General features: G+C 46.6%; 1 protein-coding gene across 2 annotated transcripts in view; it reads left to right on the top strand.

Moving 5' to 3' along the window:
* Nucleotides 1-270: 270 nt before the first annotated feature.
* The window catches only part of MIOX (myo-inositol oxygenase), a 39,433-nt gene continuing 21,819 nt past the window's right edge, over nt 271-17,884 (top strand). Inside the window, exons 1-3 of one of the 2 annotated variants that reach the window (XM_085653750.1) lie at nt 271-398; nt 5,076-5,156; nt 8,254-8,334. In XM_085653750.1, the coding sequence (XP_085509876.1) occupies nt 384-398; nt 5,076-5,156; nt 8,254-8,334 (177 nt within the window). In that variant the 5' untranslated portion in view covers nt 271-383. Of the gene's footprint in view, nt 399-5,075; nt 5,316-8,253; nt 8,335-17,884 lie in introns of both variants that reach the window. The other variant, XM_085653751.1, reaches the window with a different exon arrangement.

Genomic DNA, 17,884 nt, shown 5'->3' on the forward strand with positions numbered 1-17,884 from the left:
GACCAATGTTGTGGAGGACTTTGGACCTCTGGACCACAGCGCTGTTGCCATTCTGGGTCTGGCACCATCCCAATAGACCCGCGCTCGATCGGAATAGTTAATAGCTCATCCAGCATTACAAAGTCCTGAAGTTGTTGTACTGCCCGCTGCCCTGGATGACAGTGGCGGTGCCTCAGTCTCAATGGTTAATGCACTTCCACGAAAGCCGGATTCATCCGGTTGAGGTCAACTCTACGACCATGTCCTAAGATCACTCACCCCTTGCACAACCTCTCGACTATATTAAGAGGATGCTCCACACTCCCTGCACACAGGTGGTCCCCTCCTACCATCCCCTCTATCCTCACACGCCTCGCATCCCCTGACACCAAGACCGCGGCAGCATGAAGATTATTATGGTGAGTCGACCCCTATCCATTATCTTCTTTAGCAGCTACTGAGTTGACTGCCCAAGGCATTGTTCTGTTTTACCTTTTGATCTCAAATTTGTAGTATAAGGCTGGAGGGTACGACTAGCACGGGCAGCACACTGTCAAAGATTGTAGAATGGTCTGCCCGGCCACTCAATAATATTAGAAATCTGCCTTGGCTGATACACGCTGGTGCTCTATACATCCCCCGATGGCAATGTGTTTGAATGAGGCATCCTCTGGGTCTGGCTTCCCCATGGCACGGCGCTCTTGAGACCTGGATACATGTGGCCTCTTGAGTGATTCCAGCCATGCTCCTTGGGTATGATCAGCTAATGAGATGTTGACATTGGCCACACAGCGTATGTAGGAGAAATACACGTGGTTGTAGCCTACAGGATACACCTGGTTGTAGAGGCTTCTGTAGCTTTTTAACCCCTTTCTTCTTTGATCTTCCACTTTACCATGTGGGGCAAAAACCTCGTGGAAAGCCCTTTAGTATCTGGGCTGGGCAGGGCTCAGAGTTCATCTGACATGTTAATCTGGCTGCTTAGTTAGTTTTCTATCTTCAACCCCTTTTCATGTGTTATTCCAGCTCCTGGGCACGTCAGAGGAAACAATGCTTGCTCAGAGCTTAGGAGTCAGAGAATTTCACCCCTTCGGATGAGTTCAACCACTTAGCACTGCCACTTGTCCGAGTTTCACCCCAGCAGTACAGTTTATGTAGATTTGGGCCATAGGTACAGTCTGCCCCATAGCAGCATGTAGTGGGTTCACATCTGGTTTAATCTTAGCTATGGTCAGAGGAGAATATACCTTCCTGCTAGGGTCAGCGATGTGTTGGTGTCCGGTGAAGACTCCGGGCAGCATTTTTTAGGTCTAGCTTGAAAAATGGGTGAAATCCTGCAGCAGGGCTGCATCATAGCACTGCATTTGTGAGTTATGTCAAACACTCCGTTTCCTTTAACTCTTTAAGAAGGCAAACTCATTATTGGCGCTATACAGGATAAACTCTTCAAGCCACTACTTTCATCTCCTGCCCATCCTTAACCCAGAAGTACAAAGAGACAGGAGTAGGACAGGAGACACTCTGGAAAGATCCCACCTCATTTCCCTAGAGTCAGCCGGGAGCAGGGAGATGTTTATACTTGGGGTTCTGGTGGCTGAGTGCTAAGAGTGCTGTGAAAGTGCTGCTCGGAGAGGAACTGCTGGAGAAATCACTCGCCACCCCCCCCTCCCAGTGCGTTCACAGCACTCCCACAGGTGTTCACTACCACCCTCCTCTTAAAAGATCACAGCCCAGAGCTGGGCAGCATCCTGCTCGCAGGAGGAGTGGGGTGGACCAGTGGAGGGAGCTGAGAGCATTAGGTGAGAGAGTGTGCAGTACAGTTCTGGAGTTTCAAATAGGCAAAGTAGGCACTGGCCAGGTGCGCAATTCCCATTGGGCAGAAAAGGCTTCAGCCCCCCCCTTCATGTGTCTCAGCCCGGACTGTTGCAGCTTCAGCTGCTGTGGTCTCGGCTGGGCAGTGTCTGGAGCCTTATCTCCGGCACACCAGAGTTTTTCACAGGTCTTGAAAGAGCATTTGCATATTTACATGGCTTTGTTAACTGGTTACCAAGGCTTTGTTTTTTTCTGGTTCCAGTATCCCATTGGCCCCCACTCTGCCTATTCGTTTGCCATAGTGTGAGAATACTTTTTATGAAAAGGAATATAAATTAGAGTTGCCAAAAGAAAAATGCCAGCCATGTGTTGTTTAAAGAGCATACAAAGACCTTGTCTTGACACTTAATAGGGTTATGACTAAAAACAGTATGGATTTATTTGTAATGTGACTTTTCTATCTTTGTTCCCTTTAATTATCAGCCATGGATCATTCAGGCAGCCCTAGAACACCATTAAAAGTGCTTTATAGTTATATTTGCTTTTCGAAGTATACAAGGATAAGTTTATTTTTGTACCATCTGGGACATTAAAATAATGAGCTGGCAACCCTAATCATAAGACTGCAAGTTTGTTGCAGGATCAGCACATTATATATTTCTTCCAACCTCGATCCCTGATTAATGCCATAATAGCAATAGTTTAACTTATTTCTTAAACCCTACGCCGCCGTCAATAATATGCTGAGTTACTTCAAGTGTCTGGGAATGCACCCTGCATACAGACAACACACTCCTCATTCTCACCCTTCACTTTAACGCTCACCCTGCACTTACAGCAATCACAATGCACTCACACTGATCACCTGCTCACCTGGCACTCACATTGATCACTCTGCACTCACAATGCACTAGTGCTGTTCACCTTGTACCTCAACCTGCAGTCACACGAGCACACTACTCACCCTGCACTCATGTGACACTTCACGCACCTGTCCCCCTCACTGCTCAATCTGCAATCCCATTAAAAAAAGCCCATCACTAACCATGCATTCATTCGTCTCACTGTGCACTTACATCTGCACCCAAATTCATTTGGTCACCTCACTCACCTTGCAGTCACTCCTCTTACCCTACTCTCACACTGTTGCATCGCTCACCCTGCACTCACATGGGCACTCCTGCCACCCACACAGCACAGAGGGTTAATGTTCCTGCTACAAAGGACATGTACCATGCAGGTCACAGAACTGAGTGTGAGTAAACTGGGAGTAGCTCTATGAAAACATGAAATGTTTGTCATAAAGGTGCTATAGAGAGATGAGGTGCATTGTTGGTGAGTGGTAGTGAGGGAATTCATGGAAAAGGAGGAAATGGGGGAGATTGCCAAAAAAGACTGTTGCACCGTGTGCGACCAGTGCTAGGGCCAGCATTGGCTGGGAGTGTTAGCCAATTGCACAATGACCGTTTAGTCATGCACACTCTCCCCTTCTCCATGCAGGCTGCATTACAGCTTGCATGGAGAAAATGCCCACCCCTACAGCCCCTGCCTGAGCGCCATGTCAGGGCACTCAGACCAATCACAACATTGCATTGCAGCGTTGTGATTGGCTTTGGGGAGGGAGCCTGGCTGCCTGTTTTCTGTTCCTGAAGTTAGAAGCGGGAGCAGGACTAGAGACGCTGGACCCGGGACCCAGCCGGCGTAAAGGTACGTTTTTTTCCCCTAGAGTGACCCTCCACCTGCGCGACACCCCTGCCACCTGAGAGATGCCGGCCGCCCCTGTTAATCCCCCTTCCCCCGAAGTTCAGGTCTAATTGCGCCCTTGGCACCGGCCTATGGGCCCCACTCCTTTTAGGGGCCCCACGACAACGGATCAAAATAATATTGATTTGATCTTCAAAGAAAATTACAAGCAAGCTTTCTTAAATTGTTGTCAAATCATTTTTGATTAATAATTGTTAATGTTTAGTTTTGTGTAATAAAATTGGTTTATTAAAATTGTTGGTTGACAGAATAAAAAAAATAATTAGGAGATAATTTGCGACAGGGATCCCGACACTTCGACTGCCTCGGGGCCTCCCCAGGGTTTAATCCGGCTCTGGTGCAGCAGAGAAGCACACGTAGGCTTGGCTCGTGTTTGATTCCAGGGCACAAGAGGACATGAGCTCCAGTTTGCTCGGCCCCTCAGTGACTCAATCACCTCTGATTCTTTCCCAGCAGTATTAGCTCCTCAGAGGCACAACCTGGCTCAAAAGCTTCCAAATCTCCTTATATGCAGCCCGCCTCTGTAAAGCAGTGTTTAGTTGAATGACAAGCATTGTACTGTGCAGTCCCTAGAATTTCTGAAATATAAACGCGCCCCTGTAACTTGGCATCATCTCATTTAGATGAGTTTGGTGGGCCGGGTGCTTATTTCAGCACTTTGCTCAGAAATTCAAAATGACCTCTATTGTGTATGGGCCATATCAGAGAAACTTTATACTGAAGCTAACAGAGGGCAAAACATGTTGCACCGTTGTGCTACTCCTGTAATAGTGAATGAACCAAGCTAATCTTGACCCTGTCCATATTACAAAAAGGTTTTTTTGCACCAGGAAAAAAGTAAACAATATATTGTTATCCATTGCTAAAACATATATAACACATTTGTTTAAAATCATTTTATTCACGTTATGGAGATTTTGCTAAATATGTCCTAGACCATGAAAAATTCAGATAAATATGCATGTAAATCACTTACCACTGTCAATGCAGTTTGTGCCATGTCTACACTGGTGCAAACGCTATTTTCTCAATTCCCATTCCTAAAAAGGAAGCAGTTAATAGGTGCAAATGGGTGTCCTCTCCTGCACCAGTGCATTGTTTCTGTAGTACAGGCCCAGAAGGGAAAGCGTCATCCTAAAAGGGAACACGGAATGCTATTGACTGACATGTGACTCGTTTTATTCCAGACTCATACTCATGGTTTATGTTACTGCCAATGACTATGCATCATTTTTCATGTATTCTGGTTGAACTACCTAAGAATCCAATAAATACAAATATACAGAGGGCAAAGGGTGAAGGTCTGTGTGAACAAATGAAGCCACCATTGAAGAAATATCTCCAGATGTTAGGTCCCATTAGAGTGCGGGTTGAGGGTTTGCATCTTGGGGTATTATGTACCCTCTTTCTGTGGAAAGCAATGCACTCTCCCCTCCCTGTCTTCCACTTACACATCTACGTTAAGGTAATCCCAATATTTCGCCTCATTTCTAATGACTGGTTTGTCTCCACATTTCTAGGGGCCCGATCCTTCTCTGGTCTATCGGCCGGATATTGATCCAGATGATGTCACAGACAAAGAAAAGTACAGGAATTACACAGTAAGAGATTTCACTCCATTGAGGGCACAACTGGTGAAAGGTTCAGGACCGCAGGGCGATGGAAGACCAGAGATGGCAGGAATTGGTATAACTGGGCTTGGAAGTCTTTGGGTGTACTGTACACATTAGAGGGGGATCGGTGCACTGAGAGCACAAGAGGTAAGAAGTGAGAGGGGGCAATGTGGTGTATTTTGGGAGATGATACGGAGAATGGAGACGCATGAAATGTGGCAAGCCAGAAAAAGCATGGCTAGGGTGAGGGCGAGCAAGTGTGAAGCTAGTGGCCTTGCAGGACATTTAAAGGCTGGGAATATCGAGGCCCAGACAGTCACGGAGGGTGTGATAAAATGATTTGGGACATTGCAGTAAATGTGAGATTTGGAGCCATTTGGGGAGTGGGATGAAACTCATGTTAAATAATTCAGACAAATTAAATTAGGGATAATTGGAGGAGCCGGGAAATATCCAAGGTCAGTGGGATGAAATAGGGGCAGTCTGAATAGACAAAAATGTGGAACAATAGCAGGTGGGTAAAATTAAAGGAGAGATTGAAGTATGATGGGCTTACTGTCATCGAAAGAGGCAACTGCAGAAGGTATTCATTATCATATAACTGAGGGGGGGGGCTTTCAATGTAGTTGTCAACATATGAATGTGAGTCAAAGAGTGTCATTAACAGGATTTGGTGTGAATTTATTTGAGAGGGTTTCATCCTTAAATATATCAATTGAGGAAAACTTGTTGATGGCCATCAATAAATAAACCATTCATTGAGAAATTTGAGTATTGATCTCTTACCCTATATTACATCATCATCATTACCAAACAATAAGGGTTCCAGAAGGTCCCTATGAATGATGATGTCTGTGGGGTTATTGAAGCTATTGCGACATCATTCAGTAGATGGCCCCTTTAAAGGCCATGTCTTCTAAAGTATTGGGAGAGACTGCCACTAAAGCGGTTGATTTGTTTGGAAAAGGCAGCCATTAAGGACAATGAGTTTGAAAGAATTAAGGGCTGCTGTTGAAATAACTGGGAGAGCCTGCCCTTGAAGACGCTGAACGTGAAGAAGTTGACTGCACCTGCCGAGGGCAACGATGGCTTTAGAATGATGGGATAGACTTCCTGTAAGGGCCTAGGGTTTGGATGTTTTGGGAGGGACTTCAATTGAAGGCTCTGGATTTGCAATCACTCTTGGGGAAAGTATATCAATAATTAGGTCTATTTTTGAAGAATTTTGAGGGGATGCCATTGAGGGCGTTAGTTTGGAAGAATATGGAGAAACTGCATTTGAACAAGCAGAATTTGAAAGGTTGGGAGCGGCTGTCATCGAAAGTACTGGATATGGAAGGATTGAGAGAGATGACTTACAAGATTTTGCATCTAGGAGAGCGGCGAGCAGCTGCTATGAAATCAGTTGAAGCTGCTGATGCGAGTGAGTGGCATGTTCCACAAGTATTATGATGCGATACACAAGAAGAAGTCACTATTGAATGTGTTCCGTTTTTAAGTGTTAACTATTGAAGTTGGGAGACTTTTGAAGGGCTGCCATTGTGGGAGCTGGATATGAAGGCATAGGGAGAGTCTACCATGATAGGTTTCTACTTTGGAATGACAGGGAGAAGCTGTCATTCAGGCATTGCATTTGGATGAGTTTTTTTGGGGGGGGGGGTGGGGTGCCGATGAGGGTTCTGGCCATGAATGGAATGGGAAAGATCGCATTGATGACTCTGGTCTGGAAGGACAGGGATTGCTTTGAAGGGGTTGCCTTTAAAAGGATTGGCTGAGATTGCCAGTGTAGATGCTGCATTTGGAAGAATTAAGAAAAGCTGCATTTGAGGGTAATGAGTCTGTAAGGAATGAAAAGAATCCAAATGAAAGATTTTGAGTTTGAAATATTGAAGGAGTCTGGAGGGATTTGAATATACTGATAGTATCTAAGCGACGGGCTACAAGTCAATTGCGACTGGATGGGATAAGGTGCTACTGGAGAAACTGGCAAAGGTTGGATTTTGAAAATGGAACATGTTGCAGCATCAGAGATTACTGAAGAAAAATCGAGAGCTTTGTAAGGAGGGATCACCTGGGACTTTAGGTTTTTGGAACGGTTGTAACGACTTGACCGCATTGAATACAATAGAAATAAAATACAGGGGTGTGAAGGTGGCAAAACTTGCACACTACCAGCACTAACCAAATGACAGTAAAGAACTAATTGAGGCAAAACGTAGAAGAGACTCTGTATGTAAACAATCTGTGCATCAAAGTTGACAGCATAGAGCATGAAACGGTAGTGCCAGCAGATCACAAATGATACTGTTGTGAGGCAGAAGCATGGAATGAAGCCGGTCTTTTGGGAGCGCCACTTCAGTGGGCAGCTGCCTCCACGGTGGTGCATTAAGTGTGTGACCCTTCACTTCCCACAATGCATGCCTTATAGTTGGGACACTAACCTGATGAGCCCGTGTTACTGCTCCTACTCAATGTAAGTGCTACCCTTGGAGAACTGTTGGTCACGATACTCTCAAGATTGACAGCTGTGATCTGCCCACGCAAAGAGGAGGTGGCGAGGAGCTTGCATGATCAGACCACGCAAGAGCACTTTACTGCCAAGTACCAGGATGTTAGCCCCAAAACGTTCTGAACACTACCTTCTTTAGGAGCAATGATCTGGCATGTAAAGTGACGTCAGAACCCACAGGCAGGAATAAGTCTTGACAGGGGCGGTGTGGGGTCATGAGAGATTAGGGACAGTTACTGGCAATGGGTCAAGTTTCAGAAGAACATGGAATAGTTGAGAGTGGAATCTACTTTACGGGATTATCCATGCCTAATTTGGGAATACAGATGTCTTTTAGGTTGCATGGGGATGAGATATCAGTGGAGCCAAGCAAGTGTGTGATAAGGAAATAGTGGCCTCTTTGGGGTTGTGAGATTTGTACACTTGCGGCAGTTGTGAGAGCTACTATTGATAAGGTTAAAACCAGAGTGTGCTGGCTGCAGGAATGTGTGTAAATTACTCCAGAAGTGTTTCTTAAAGTATGCTTCACTGTCGCTGATACCCCTCACCCACCATCTCTCTTCTTTCCCGTTTCAGAATGGGCCTCTCCAGGAACGTGTGTTGAACACATACACCCTGATGCACACGCACCAGACGGTGGAGTTTGTGAAGCAGAAGGTGTGGCTCTACTACTCAGGCTGGTCATCTGTGTAATTGTTGCAACAGTGGTCTTGAAACTGTGTCCCTCTGGGTGGGATCTTCCAATCACAAATCCAAGAGCACTAACAAGACACACCACGTAACTTAGCCCTCTTCCATGTGACCACCCAGTTCCTATGAGTCTTCTACCCCTCCTTGTTGTCCCTCAGGAGCAATTATGTGAATGGGTTGGGGGAGACGTCTACACTGCTGGCACGCAAAATGGGCGCATTGCTGCAGTTCCCTAGTCAAGGCACACTGGCCTACAAGTTAAAAGAGAGATTGTCCCAATGTTTCATGCCTCTAAAATTTCTGAAAGCCTAAGGCAAATTAGGAATGTGCCATGCTTGTCAGATATGTTACTGCCACTCTCCACCCATTGCACTCTTTCCGATGTAACAAATCTCACACAGGGGGTCAAAAGGAAGTATATGCTAAGAAATAGAGTGATCTATCCTATACTACTTCCAGATAAATATTACTCACACAAGATATAGGGTAGCAGGGTGCAACTGAGGAAAGGCTGTGGCAAGAGGGGCACAACAGGAGTTTGGATGAGAACCCTCACTCACCCGAGGGTGACATCAGAATAATTTGTATTGCCAGGAACCACAGTGACGGCCGTTCCTTGCAATGTTTTTAAAAATGGCCACATGAAAGCAATGTGAGACATGGTTATGGATATGTGTACCCTGTAGTATGGTCAACATGTTTCTGCCCTATTTGACATATAAGTTCAATGAAACAAATTGCTCCTGAGGCGGAAGCCGGGAGATAGCTTAGCGCTTTTTAAAATTATATTGTCTTTTACTTTGTGGCATCACTTACTGCTATATTTTCCTTGGGCACTCTCCCTCTCTGGAATACTCGCTCTAGATCCCACCGCACAGCTGATCAACGCTGTCACGAGGAAAACCTTGCCTTCGCCGCCATAGCCTGAAGCGAGGCCACGCCCACCACCGCGAGGCCACGCCCCCCCGGAAAGCATTTTAGGCGCGCGATACCTCCCCCAGATACATTGAGATTGAATCAAATTGCTCCTGAGGCGGAAGCCGGGAGATAGCTTAGCGCTTTTTAAAATTATATTGTCTTTTACTTTGTGGCATCACTTACCGCTATATTTTCCTTGGGCACTCTCCCTCTCTGGAATACTCGCTCTAGATCCCACCGCCCAGCTGATCAACGCTGTCGCGGGAAAAACCTTGCCTTCGCCGCCATAGCCTGAAGCGAGGCCACGCCCACCAACGCGAGGCCACCCCCCCCCCGGAAAGCATTTTAGGCGCGCGATACCTCCCCCAGATACATTGAGATTGAAACAAATTGCTCCTGAGGTGGAAGCCGTGAGATAGCTTAGCGCTTTTTAAAATTATATTGTCTTTTACTTTGTGGCATCACTTACCGCTATATTTTCCTTGGGCACTCTCCCTCTCTGGAATACTCGCTCTAGATCCCACCGCACAGCTGATCAACGCTGTCGCGGGAAAAACCTTGCCTTCGCCGCCATAGCCTGAAGCGAGGCCACGCCCACCACCGCGAGGCCACGCCCCCCCCCGCCCCCCCGGAAAGCATTTTAGGCGCGCGATACCTCCCCCAGATACATTGAGATTGAAACAAATTGCTCCTGAGGCGGAAGCCGGGAGATAGCTTAGCGCTTTTTAAAATTATATTGTCTTTTACTTTGTGGCATCACTTACTGCTATATTTTCCTTGGGCACTCTCCCTCTCTGGAATACTCGCTCTAGATCCCACCGCACAGCTGATCAACGCTGTCGCGGGAAAAACCTTGCCTTCGCCGCCATAGCCTGAAGCGAGGCCACGCCCACCACCGCGAGGCCACACCCCCCCGGAAAGCATTTTAGGCGCGCGATACCTCTCCCAGATACATTGAGATTGAAACAAATTGCTCCTGAGGCGAAAGCCGGGAGATAGCTTAGCGCTTTTTAAAATTATATTGTCTTTTACTTTGTGGCATCACTTACTGCTATATTTTCCTTGGGCACTCTCCCTCTCTGGAATACTCTCTCTAGATCCCACCGCCGAGCTGATCAACGCTGTCGCGGGAAAAACCTTGCCTTCGCCGCCATAGCCTGAAGCGAGGCCACGCCCACCACCGCGAGGCCACGCCCCCCCTCATTGCCATAAAGGATGTGCCTCGGCCGGACATGCAGCGGGCGAGCGCAGCGGGCGCGCCGTCTGCGCACCGAAGGCGCGCCTAAGGCAAGCCCGTCTGCGCCCGTCCGCGGCCGGCCGGGGCACGGGGCACGTCCCCCTGCTGGTATAAGGAAATACTCCTCCATAGATTTGGTCCGACTTCATTCATATAGGGCCCCCCCCCCCCTTATTCTGTCAAACTGTGAGTCACTGGGACTTCTTTGCACCAGAGACATTTTTCCCGAGATAACAGGTTCACTCCTAACTTCTCTCCCTAACACTTCTAATACTCCTAACACTCCTTTTCTATCCAATAATCAGACTTCATCCAATCAGCTGACCGTGATCTACCTTAACACACGATCACTGGTAAAGCATCAGCTGGAAATCTTTGCACTGCTAGACTCTGAGCAGCCGGATATACTCTTGCTCACTGAGACTTGGTTGAACGATGACTCTGCTCCTGATTTACTTGCTGCAATCCCTACTGGTTAGTACATACTCCATGTAAATAGAGCCTCTGGAAGGCCGGGAGGTGGGGTAGCAGCAATTATTAAAAATCCCATTCGATTCTCCGCTTTGACCTTAATCGGTATTCCCTCAGTTGAATTCCTTACGCTAGACTGGAATCCCCTACCACCCCACTTATCTGTGTGTTAGTCTACCGCCCCCCTCAACATATGCAGAATTTCCCTCTGCTGTTCGGCGATATGCTATCCCAACTCATCATTAATAATTCCAGAATCTTGGTTCTGGGCGATTTTAACTACTGGCCCTCTCATGCTAAGGAGAACACCTGCTCCATATCATTTACTGAGCTCCTGTCCAGCATGAATTGTATTTCACACATAAAGACAGCTACTCACATCAAGGGCCATATTTTGGATCAGGTTTGGACATCTAACCTGGACATCTCTATCCCCCTCATTTTCCCCTGCCTCTGGTCAGATCATTTTATAATTTCCTTCTCTATTATAGTCAGTCCCAGTCCTAGTAGACTCAAGGAGGAAAACCTCTTAGCCCGGAATTGGAACAGGGCTAATCTCAACGACTTTGCCACTTTACTTAAAACCTCCATCCCCTCCAGTCTGGGATCTATTAACACCCAAGCCTCTGCCCTTACACACTGGCTAGAATCAGCTAGCGACATCGTGGCCCCTCATAGACAATTAAAACTTAGACGCCCTCATGATGCCCAAAAATGGTTTACGGACGTCCTTAAAGCCCTGAAGTTGGGCCTTAGGCAGGCTGAGCGCCAGTGGCGACGAGGCTATGCCCCTGACAAGAAACTACATTTCGCCACCCTGCTCAAAGGTTATAAACTAGCAGTCCTGCGAACTAAATCCACGTATTTCTCAAATAAGATTGCCAGCCCCGCCACTAAAACCAAGGACATCTTTTCTATTGTCGAGGAGCTGTCAAACCCAGACAGGATCACCCCTAAACCCCTCCCATCTCGGGCACTCTGTGACTCTCTAAACCTTTTCTTTGTCGAAAAGATAGTTAACATTAAGAACAGCATTCTATCCTCAGCCCTTTCTTACCATCATGGGTCTGAGCCCTCTTTGCCTTTTCTCAATCCCAGGCAGCTGACCCAGATCCCTCTAATTTCTGAGACAGAATTCTTAGCCCTTCTCAAGAAGGTTACGTCAGGATCCCCTACTGACTGCTTCCCCTCCTCAGTCCTTCGTGAGGCCTTTACAGCTTGCCCTTCTCCCCCTTTGGCATTGCTGAATAACTCTCTTTCCTCTGGCACTGTTCCCGGATCATTTAAACCAGCTGAGGTCACGCCTATCTTTAAAAAACCCACGGCAGACCCTGCAATTATGAGCAACTTTCGACCCATTTCCCTCCTCCCCTACCTCAGCAAGGTCCTTGAGGCCCATGTGACCAACACTTTGAGTACTTTCATCGAGGACTCTCAGTTCCTCGACCATCAACAGGCTGGATTTAGACCCAACCACTCCACAGAATCTGTCATACTTTCAGTGATGGAGGAACTACGGAGAATGGCGGACTCTAACATCAGTCAGGTCCTGGTGCTCCTGGATTTGTCGGCCGCCTTCGACACGGTCGACCATGATATTCTGGTCGGCCGTGTTGGGGAGGCCGGCATCCAGGGCCCTGCGTTGGCCTGGATCCGCTCCTTCCTGAGCAACCGCCATCAGGCGGTCCGGCTCTCTCAGTTCTCTGCGGATGAGGTTAAGCTAACCTGTGGTGTCCCGCAGGGATCTTCCTTATCCCCTCTCCTTTTTAATTTATATCTCACCCCCCTTATCCGCTCGTTACAAGGCAGTGGTGTCACCGCGTTTAATTATGCGGATGACATCCAGCTGGTTTTCAACATTAATTCCACGGCCCAGTCCATCGACAATTTCCAATCCACTCTTTGTCATATCAGCGACTGGATGGGGGTGAACCATCTGAAGCTTAACCCCGACAAGACTGAACTTCTGCTTGTCGGGGGCATAGTCAACCCTTGGAATTCCAGCTTTTGGCCCTCCAGGTTGGGCACCCCCCCTAACCCCGTCAGCTCAGTGAAGAGCCTCGGGATCATCATCAGCAATGATCTCTCAATGAAATCACAGATCAGTGCGGTGGTGTCCTCTGGCTTCTTTCAACTGAGAAAAATCCGTAAGATTGCCCGCTTCCTGACCATCGAGGCCCTTACCCTGGTATTACTGGCACTTGTTATCTCCAGGTTAGATTATGCCAACTCTCTCTATGATGGTCTACCAGTATACCAACTGAAGAGGCTCCAACTGGTCCAGAACCAGGCAGCACGGCTCATTTACCACCAACCCAAACACCAGCACGTACGCCCTCTTCTGAAATCTCTCCACTGGCTCCCCATCACTGAGCGGTGCAAATTTAAACTGGGCTGTATTATTTTTAAGTCCCTTGTTGGTACAGGACCCCTGTTTATTTCTTCACTTCTGCACCCATATGTCCCTTCCCGTAACCTTCGTTCTTCTTACCTGGCCCTACTTCAAATCCCTATTTTCAAACGTAAAAAACATGGAGGACTAAGGTTCTCATTTCTTGCCCCTTCCTTCTGGAACGCCCTTCCATTAAGTCTGAGACTGGCTTCCCCTTTAACCCATTTTAGGTCTCTCCTGAAAACCTATTTGTTCCGTATAGCTTGTAATTAGAATCTCCTAGCCCCCTGGACTGTTTTGTTCTCTTTCTCTCTGCCCCCAGCGCCAAGAAACCGTCTGGTGTTAGTTGCGCTTTATAAATTCTTTTTACATTACATTACATTACATCAGGACCAGGATCTTCAGTCACTCTGCTGGAAAAAACGTGCAAAAGTAAAATAAGAAATATACTCAGGCCTCTATTCTTGACCAACCATGCGTAGCAGTAACAGTCAGTGGGGTAGGTCAGATGGTCCTATGAACAACATGTACAGTCCGACTCTACCAGCTACAGAGTCTCTCACCATGCAGATTCCTTTTACGTATCACGGTGGTGCTCCGTCATAGCCTCACATTGCTTTTATCCCCTATCCCGTAGGACGTAATAATAAAGTTGCTTTCCCTACTGAGATAGTTTTAAACATACACTTTTTTGTTGCACTCTGCCCTTCACTTTCACCCTTGAGGTATTGAAATCTGACGTGCTCTATATAAAACACTCCTGCTCCTTCCCCGACGGGAAGTTGTAGCCCACACTGGGCACCTTGCGGTCCTAGTGTGTTGGAGGAACCCAATGATGAAGCATGTCACCCTCGGGTGAGTGAGGGTTCTCGTCCAAACACCTGTTGTGACCCTCCTGCCACAGCCTTTCCTTAGTTGCAACCTGCTGCCCTATATCTTGTGTGAGTAATAACACTTTCAGATATAACAGGCCCTTAACTTACGGCAGTGTCTGAATGCTGTTTTACCCTGCAGATCAGGGCCAAGGCTGTTGTGTTCTCTATGACAAAATCACTGCATTCCTCTAAAGTCTGCTATTGATAGGAATGTGGTGGGGTCAAGCATGTGCCCACTCGCGGACTTACTGAGTTCCACTACCCAGGACAGGAGACAAAGGGGGTGATTTATTTCTTACCAGGCGCCCTGCCTTTCCACCATAGGGGCAGACGAAATTACTCCATCCCCATGGTGGAGAGGTCGCCCACCTAACTTATAAATGGCCGCCAAGCAAGTGGCCATTATAAAAACATTGCCAGGAACGGCTGTCACAGTGGTTCCTGGCAATACATATTATTCTGATGCAGCCCTGTAGCCCTTTAGCACAGAGTATTTATTTATTTATTTACAAAAAGAAAATCCGAAAAATTGAGTTTCTTTTTGTAAAGAAAAATATAATGCTCTCCTCGCCATAAGAATCATCTCCCATGGCGGGTGAAGCATTATAATGTTTCTACTGTAAAGCCTGGTGTTAAACAACTGCAAAAAAAAAAGTATGTCTGCCCTTCTAAATTGGGCAGGCAGACATGTAGCCATTTCACTGATGATCCTTGCTCCCCAGGGCTGTCGGAGAAGTTTGGCCATGGCAGAGACAGCGTAGTCTCCTCCGTGGCCAAACTGAAGGTCCACCTACATCTAGATTGGACGGGCAGCCCTTCATGTTCGTGGTAGGAATACTCTGTCGCTGTTGAGATGAAGTATACATACTGCCAACATATAAATCACCCCTAAAATTCCTTGCCTGAAGAGCAGTATCTCAGTACTAGCATCAGGCCAATCAGTGGCCCTACTTTTTGAAAAGGCAAAAGTAGTTTTAGACTTGTCAGAAGGAGTGGGGCAAGGAAGAGGAGAAGTGAACACGACTTGCTGTAGGGCGTGTGGCCAATGTCTTTCAAGGAGCTCTGGGCACGCATGCTCCTTGTATTTGCTTGTAGACATGTTCTCCTATTTAGGTATCTGGCCGCCCAACAATCCAGGCCTTTTTGGAGCTTGTGGGAGCTTCCTCTGCTTATGTCATATACCAGTGATGTAAGGTGTTTTTTTTAAAAAGGGATCATCTCCCGTATTCCACCTTCAGTGTCAAAGTGGAACTTTATATTTGCCACAAAGATAACCATTAATCATTGGGAAAAATCCCATTGCCGGAATCAGAGTAACAGTAATGACAAAAATCCTAGGCAGTGTCAATAAAGTAAACAAATTATACAATATCTATGACAATAAGAAGACCAAGGAAGATGGAAAAAATATGTTAAAAGTTGTTACTATTTTAATAATTTCTTCTCATATTATTTAAACAAATGATATTTATACAAAACCTTTACAAAAATGAAACACAATATTTAACACATTACATTTAATCAATATGTATAAATAAAAGGTTAAAAAGTGGCAATATCTTTATTAACTCGACGCGCGTTTCGGCGTATACAACGCCTTCTTCAGGAAAGCCACACAATTATAGATCCTGTTTCAATGTGATGAGTTCCTAGTGATTAAAACCTGCAACTCCATAGTTGGTGGATGTCTTTAATTCTAATAAATGGCTGATTAGAATACAATGCACCGAATGTGCAACGATGTCTTATTAATTTTAAAATCAACGGTTTCACCAAAAGGTCTGATGTCTGATTGTCAAACAAGCCTCGTATAGGTATATTGGAAAGGCGGCCAGGTCCTACTAAATGTTAAAATCAATAAAATGATATTCTGGAAAGCCTCTTGCAATAAAAGAAATTCAATGAAGAAACTGGAACAAGTGCTGGATATGTGATAGTGTCGGATAAGTCCTTTACTGTGTATGCTTATTGAGCTACATATTTGGAACACTATCACATATCTAGCGCTTGTTCCAGTTTATTCGTTGAATTTCTTTTATTGCAAGAGGCTTTCCAGAATATCATTTTATTGATTTTAACATTTAGTAGGACCTGGCCGCCTTTCCAATATACCTATACGAGGCTTGTTTGACAATCAGACATCAGATCTTTTCGTGAAACCGTTGATTTTAAAATTAATAAGACATCATTGCACATCCGGTGCATTGTATTTTAATCAGCCATTAATTAGAATTAAAGACATCCACCAACTTTGGAGTTGCAGGTTTTAATCACTAGGAACTCATCACATTGAAGCAGGACCACGAGTCTCCTGAGGCGGAAGCCGGGAGTGAGCCTAATTCTTTTAAAATTGTCTGTGCATTACTTTGTTTTTAAAAATACCTACTCACCTCCTGGTCACGAACAGCGTCTTCAGCGCTGCAACGATTCCTATCATCGCCATTACCGAGGGCCAGGCGCGTCCTTAGACACGCCCACCTCAGCTGGCCACGCCCCCTGATACCGGCTATAAAAGTGCGCGTAGCTGATAGCGCGACACAAGAGAACCACGAGTCTCCTGAGGCGGAAGCCGGGAGTGAGCCTAATTCTTTTAAAATTGTTTGTGCATTACTTTGTTTTTAAAAATACCTACTCACCTCCTGGTCACGAACAGCGTCTTCAGCGCTGCAACGATTCCTATCATCGCCATTACCGAGGGCGAGGCGCGTCCTTAGACACGCCCACCTCAGCTGGCCACGCCCCCTGATACCGGCTATAAAAGTGCGCGTAGCTGATAGCGCGACACAACAGAACCACGAGTCTCCTGAGGCGGAAGCCGGGAGTGAGCCTAATTCTTTTAAAATTGTCTGTGCATTACTTTGTTTTTAAAAATACCTACTCACCTCCTGGTCACGAACAGCGTCTTCAGCGCTGCAACGATTCCTATCATCGCCATTACCGAGGGCCAGGCGCGTCCTTAGACACGTCCACCTCAGCTGGCCACGCCCCCTGATACCGGCTATAAAAGTGCGCGTAGCTGATAGCGCGACACAACAGAACCACGAGTCTCCTGAGGCGGAAGCCGGGAGTGAGCCTAATTCTTTTAAAATTGTCTGTGCATTACTTTGTTTTTAAAAATACCTACTCACCTCCTGGTCACGAACAGCGTCTTCAGCGCTGCAACGATTCCTATCATCGCCATTACCGAGGGCCAGGCGCGTCCTTAGACACGCCCACCTCAGCTGGCCACGCCCCCTGATACCGGCTATAAAAGTGCGCGTAGCTGATAGTGCGACACAACAGAACCACGAGTCTCCTGAGGCGGAAGCCGGGAGTGAGCCTAATTCTTTTAAAATTGTTTGTGCATTACTTTGTTTTTAAAAATACCTACTCACCTCCTGGTCACGAACAGCGTCTTCAGCGCTGCAACGATTCCTATCATCGCCATTACCGAGGGCGAGGCGCGTCCTTAGACACGCCCACCTCAGCTGGCCACGCCCCCTGATACCGGCTATAAAAGTGCGCGTAGCTGATAGCGCGACACAACAGAACCACGAGTCTCCTGAGGCGGAAGCCGGGAGTGAGCCTAATTCTTTTAAAATTGTCTGTGCATTACTTTGTTTTTAAAAATACCTACTCACCTCC

This window comes from Triturus cristatus, chromosome 4_1 (genome assembly GCF_964204655.1).
Source record: "Triturus cristatus chromosome 4_1, aTriCri1.1, whole genome shotgun sequence".
In the NCBI taxonomy this organism is placed as follows: domain Eukaryota; kingdom Metazoa; phylum Chordata; class Amphibia; order Caudata; family Salamandridae; genus Triturus; species Triturus cristatus.